Raw genomic sequence first — 6,589 nt, forward strand, 5'->3', positions numbered from 1 at the left:
GTTTTTTTTTTAAAAAAAGGAAAAAAGCAAAAGCCAGTTCTAATTAGAGACTAGAGAAATGGTTCAGCATTTAAAGAGCACTTGTCTACTCTTCCATAGGGCCCAGGTTCAATCCCCAGCACCCACATAGTGCCTCACAACTGTTTACAACTCAAATCCCAGGGAACCTAACATCTTTTCTGGCCTCCAGGGGCACTGCACACAAGTAGTGCATAGACATCCATGCAGACAAAACCATACATATAAGAATAAAAAAAAAATGTTCAAGACAACTTTTTATTAAGCCAGTTCTATCTCAATACACTAGCAATAAATAATTACAAAGCTGTTATAAGTCTGTAGATTAGACAAACAATGCTGAAAAAAATAAAACACCTGCCCCACAGTGGCCTGTAGATTAGACATGTTTAAAGTTAAAAACCCAGTGCATCTTGTGTAGTCTGTCAAGTGGATTGAATGAGTGTGGCTGTGTGCCTTTGTGCACATGCAGCACAGAGGTCAGATGATAGCTTTCAGGAATTGCTTCTCTTCTTTCACCATGGGTTCCAAAACCAGGCTATCAGGCTCATGGGGCAAGGGCTTTAACCCACGAGCTACTCTCTGGCCCAAGCAGATTTTATGAACTGGATTAAGAAAATCTTAAAGAAAAAGGTAAAGAAATTAAAATACCAAATCTCAAGACATTTGTAGTCACCTAGACACTGTGATATTTCTGTAAAAATGGCAGAGATAGAGCAGAAGAACCATCCATCCTCTCTATCACTCTATCAATAAGACACACCCCAGCCCAAGACTAGCAGATTTCCTAATCAGGACATAGTATGTATTACTTTGGGGGTTTTTGTTTTGTTTTGAGAGACTATGTAGGCCTGCCTAACCTGGAACTCACTTCATAGGCTAGACTGGCCTCAAACTCACAGAGATCCACCTGCCTGTTTCCTGGGTGCTGGGATTAAAGGTGTCACTATCAGCCTGGCCTACATGGAATATTATCTTTTTTAATTACTTATTCTTATGGATATGGATATTTTGCCTGCATGTATGTCTATGGGCCACCTGTGTTCCTGATGTCCCGGAAGGCCAAAGGAGAGCATCAGATCTCCTGAAACTGAAGTTACAGAAAATAATGAGCGTCTATGTGGGTTCTGGGAATTGAACCCAGGTCCTCTGGAACAGCAGCTAGTGCTCTTAACTAATGAGCCATCTCCCCAGCCCCTACATTAAATATTCTTTGGCTGGAAAGATGGCTCAGCCGTTAAAGAATAGACTCACAATCAAAAATAAATATTCTTGGGGGAAGGGGAGTCAACCAAATGAACTAAATTAAAATTTAAAACTTTTCCTCATAAAAAGATACAACTGAGCTGGATATGTTAGATACCTGAAATTCCAGCACCTGAGAGGCTGAGGCAGTATTATCAAAGGTGTAGGCTAGCCTGGGCTACATGGCAGGATCTGTATATATGAATGTATGTCAACATCTTGTGTGCTAACACAAGAGTATAAAAACAAACTTCCAGGCTCAGTGGGTAAAGCACATAAGTACCCAAGTAAAAGGCAGGTGTAGCAGCCATGCCTGTAGGGTAGATAAGGACTGGAAAGTAGCTAAACTTATGGGTAAGAGTACATGTTGCTCTTGCAGAGGACCAGTTTCAGTTCCAACATCCACATGGCAGTTCACAACTGTCTGTAACTCCAGCTCCAGAGAATCCAATTCTCATACATACACTGAAGCACACATACATACACACAAGACAAAATAACTATTAAAAAACTAGTAAGCCTGGCGTCGGTGGTGCACGCCTTTAATCCCAGCACTTGGGAGGAAGAGGCAGAGGCAGGTGGATCTCTGTGAGTTTGAGGCCAGCATGGTCTACAGAGCTAGTTCTAGGACAGGCTTCAAAGCAGTACAAAGAAACCTTGTCTCAAAAAACAAAACAAAACAAAAAAAAACGACAACAACAACAACAAAACTAAAAATAAATAAATAAATAACTAGTAAGGTTGAGAGCAGTTAAGGAAGACACCCAACATCAAACTTTGGCTTTTGCACATCTGTGCAGAGTATATGAGCACCTGCATACAAACATGCACATATAGGAACAAACACCAACCTGTATACATTCACAAAAATTTTTATTTAAAAAGATGTTCTAGCCAAGCATGGTTGTGCATGTCCTTAATCCCAGCACTTAGGAGGCAGAGGCAGGCCAATTTCTATGAGTTTGGGGCCAGCCTGACTTACACAGTGAGTTCCAGGATAGCCAGGGCTATGTAGAAAGATCCTGCCTGCCCCTCCAAAAAATAAAAACAAAACAAAAAACCTTCTTCTATACATCTATGCACTCAGAATGTATAAAGAACTTCAAGTTAGAAACAGACAATCCAATCAACAAACAAAAAAGGTCGCTACGCTGCAGGTGGCTGCAGTCAGGAAGCTATCTCTCCACGTGGAGCTTTGCAGCACCTAACAACGGTCTCTCATACTGCTGGTAGCCGTGTGGTTGTACCAACTGTCACCGCAGTCCCTTTTGGCAGTAACTCCTAAGGCTGTGGTCACTACAATTCCACTCTTTAGAACACTCCAGCAGAAATGCACACATCCAGTTCTGCACCTCCCCAAACACAAAGGCAGCCTGGGAAGTTTAAGACCCAAACAGCCTCAGGGGTCCTGACTGCAACAAGAACAAGTAGGGCCCATCTACACAGCACACTTTGGCAAAAGCAAAGATGGGTCTCACAGAGTCCGGGCAAGAGTCAAAACAAAACATATATATTTCCTAAAGAAAGTCAAGCATAGGCAAAGAAACCAATAGTGAAGAACTGGGCCACATTAGAATGGGAGACAGTCACTGACTGCAGGCAGTGGGAAGGGGTTTTCATAGGATATACGGTCCTGTCCATCTCTTGATCCAAGCAGAGCTCCACAAGCATAACTGAATAGCTGGCAGAGACACATACTTGTGGCCTGTGGGTCCTCATGCATGCTCAGTGTAAGGACACTGACTGGACACATATGACCATCTGGTCACATTTTTAGCCACCAGTGGACCCTGATTCCAGGAAGGGAATGGTCTGGAATAAGTTACTCTATGACACTAGACTCAGGTCAGCTCTGACATAACTATGGATACTGGCACATTCTAATTCAATGAGACACTGCAGAGCAGCAGCCAGCACGACCTGGCTTCCTAGCAGGTTCAACACTTGCTGCCTAAAACCCACTGCCCACAAGACCAGTCAGTTGTGTCCCCAGTGCTTGTTTTTCCCAAAAACCTAAGTGCTGGCCAAACACTGCTGCAACTAACACAATTGCAAAGCAGAGCAACTGGAACTCACAGCATCTTGAAAACCTCTTCAGCATATGACAACAAAATCTGACCTAATTAACCTAATTCCTAAGACTCTAGAAAGAAATGATTCTCTATCCCTCAAACAAGAACTCTCAGCACACAACACTAATACCAAATTGTTTCAAAAAAGGACATTCAAACATTCAGTCCAATCTTAGAGCAATGACTACAGCCAAGAGATGCATCAAGGCAGTGATTATTCACTTGCTAACTCATCTCTGCAGCCATGAGAGCATAAGTGCAGCTTCCTTGAGCACCATGAAGATACCTATCATGAATGAACAAAGTGGGCTCATCAGCACAAAGCTAGGCAGCCCCTGCTCCATGTGCCTTTCACCTTGGGCTTTGCTGGCTATCCCCCTTTCTCCTTCTACCACCGACTCCAGAAGAGAAGGCTCTAGCACACCAGTCCAGATGTGATACTAAAGACACACAAGGTGTTTCAAGCTCTGAAAGTCTCATCTAACCAGGAAGAGGAGCCTTGGGATTCAACTTTCAATCTTTTCTCCCCTGAAACAAAGTTTCATTACAGTGTCACAGAAAGCCTGTGAAGACTTTATCAATGGAATCAGTCCTATTTATCCACAAGATTTCCTCAGGAGATTAAAAATCCACAAGACATGAACCAGGGGAAAGACATAAAATCCCTGAGATCCACTCCTCACAGGTCCACAGCAGGCAAGGACAAATCTAAGACAGAATGGGAGACTCAACACAGCTCAATTGCTTCATAGCCCCCGTCAAAAACATTGAAGCACAGTCAGGTGCTGGTGTACATCCCTTTAATCCCAGCACTGGGGAGGCAGAGAGACAGATCTCTGAGTTCAAGGTCAGCCTGGTCTACAGAGTGAGTTCCAGGACAGCGGAAGATACACAGAGAAGCCCTGTCTCAAACAAACAAACAAACAAACAAACAAAACAGCAACAACAAAAACCCAAATGTAGGCAGTTACTCAAAGAGGCACAACAGTGTAGCAGTGTGGTCACATGGCTTTGGGTTGCCCATTTACTCCCAAGCTGAATTCCTGGCAATTTTACCATGCTCAGAGAAAACACCAGAAACATTTCCCAAGTGGTTACACAAAACAGTCAGCAAGCTAACACATTAACAAGATCACCCCACAGACATTTAGTGGCAGACACCTTGGTTTCAGTTTGGCTGGCATACCTGTGGGAGCGCAGTGTTGAGCTGCCTCTGCAAGGAATCTCTTTCATGACCAACCTCGTGCAATTTCCCCTGGGTTAACGCCAGTGTTTCTTGCGTCTCTCTCAGAGTGTCCAGGAGGCGGTCTCGTTCTTCCAGCATGGAGACCATTAGCTGCTCAAAATGTGAATCCGCATCTGGCTGTGAAGGGGAGCCTGACCCATGGCTCCCGCCTCCTCCTGGGGGGCCTTCCGCTTCGCTAATGGTTGGCATCACCTCGCACATCATCTTGAAACAGGAAAGATACAGACAACAGTCAGTAGGTGTAGAACACAAGCCTGCAGCTTTCTGAGCACCACCTGTGGCTGATGAACAGAAGGCTGACAAGTCCCACACTGTCAGAGCTGCTCCATACTGGATGCACATCGGACCAACAGGAAGATCAGACTGGGGGATGGATGCCACAGTCCCAGAAGCAAAGGGAGCTGGAATGCTCACCTCTCCCACCCAGGGCAAATAGTGGAGTTTGTTGAAAATCAGCACTATCAGCAGCTGAAGACAGTGGCCTTCTGTTAACTTATTTTGTTCTTCCCCAGGAAGAGAGATTCAAAACATAGAAGAGATTCAACCACAGAAGACGACTGAGAACTGACAAGCACCAGCGCTATGGACCAAAGCATCTTCCAGGAATGTGTACAGTCAGCTCCTGGGAAGGACCGCCGGGCTCCCTGACTTATGGGGCTGGAAATTTGGTGACCAGCGGAAAAAAGCAACTGGATTGGCTCTTTAACGCCTGGACAGAGGTGTTTTTGCAAAGGCCTGCTGCTGTGCAACGGTTGGTCAGCCAAGCTAACTTACATAAGTTTACAGTCAAAGAGGGGGCAAAAAAAAAAAAAAAAAAAGAGTTTCCACACTGAGAATCTAGGAAGTCGGGACAGCAAGGCTAGGTAATAAAGAAGGAGAAGGGAAAAGCGAGATGGCACTAGAGATTGCCAGAGCACAGGGCGGAGAAAGGAGGAGATGGCCTGCAGGTGCACCTGACCAAGCCGGGATGATCGTGCCGACCAGGACCCCGCTGGCCCCGCCTGGCTCAATTGACCCCAGTCTCACTGCTCCCAACCCCGCTGATCCTGGCCAATTTAAGCTGACTCAGAACTGTTATCAACCCGGCTTAGCTGACCCCGGCTCCGCTAAACTAATCCCAATCTTGCTGACCCCCTCCCGCTGACCCCGCCGACCCGGCCCTGCCGACCCCGGCCCGCCACCCTGCGCGGCCCGCTCCGCCAGCCCTCACCTTGGCCGGCGGGCGCGGCTCCGGGGCTACGCGGCAGCCTTCGGGCGGCGGCCGGCTGCGAGCCGACCCACGCAGCCCCGCAGCTGCGTCCTCGCCCGGGCCCCGGACCCGCCGCCCTGCTCGTCACGAAGGCCGGCCCGCCGCCGCGGGACACTGGCGAGCGCAGAGGACCGGGCCCGGCGCGTCGCCGGCGTCAACGTGCCCGACGTCCGGCGCGTCAGCGCGAGCGTCAGCACCGCCCCCTGAGGGAGAGGTCGGCCACGGGGCTATGCGCATGCGCCAGCTCTGAGGTAGTGGGCGGGCGACCTTTCCCGAACGTCAATTGGTTATTTCTCTCTTTAGCCGCGCCCTTCACTCCTCCCCGGAGCCAGGCCAAGCCCCGCCCAGGCAGCGCCGGTGAAATCACAGGTAAAGAACTCTGGCAGGTGGGCGCAGTTTTCAGTCCTGCTTTTTTCACCGGTTGCTGTCAATCCAGCGCGTGTTGACGTCACCCGAACGCCCACTCTCAGACCCAAGACTTCTGCTGACTCTTCGGAGTGTCCCCCCCCCCCCCGGGCTACCTGCAGAACTGAAAAGTGCTGACAGAGACCAGGCAAGATGCCTACCTCGCGCCTGTGGACTTCGCCTTCAGAAGTCTGAGGCAGGAGAATTGCCTCGAGTTGGAGGCCCTGTCTCTAAAATACAAAGGCGACTGCCATCAGCCCTGACGACCGGGTTCGATCTCTGAGAAGAACTGCAGTAAATAGATTCTAGGGATCCACATGGTCCTGAATGTCATCCTCTGACCTATATACGTCT

At 48.0% G+C, this 6,589-nt stretch overlaps 1 protein-coding gene across 1 annotated transcript in view; it reads right to left on the reverse strand.

Moving 5' to 3' along the window:
- Ppfia1 (PTPRF interacting protein alpha 1) overlaps window positions 1-5,943 on the reverse strand; it is a 76,949-nt gene extending 71,006 nt beyond the window's left edge. The window contains exons 1-2 of the mRNA XM_051193485.1: window positions 5,792-5,943; window positions 4,522-4,785 (exon numbers count right to left, since the gene is read on the reverse strand). Of these exons, the coding sequence (XP_051049442.1) occupies window positions 4,522-4,785 (264 nt within the window). The 5' untranslated portion in view covers window positions 5,792-5,943. The remainder of the gene's footprint in view (window positions 1-4,521; window positions 4,786-5,791) is intronic.
- Between the last annotated feature and the right edge of the window lie 646 nt (window positions 5,944-6,589).

The sequence above is a fragment of the Phodopus roborovskii genome, unplaced genomic scaffold, assembly GCF_943737965.1.
Source record: "Phodopus roborovskii unplaced genomic scaffold, PHOROB, whole genome shotgun sequence".
In the NCBI taxonomy this organism is placed as follows: domain Eukaryota; kingdom Metazoa; phylum Chordata; class Mammalia; order Rodentia; family Cricetidae; genus Phodopus; species Phodopus roborovskii.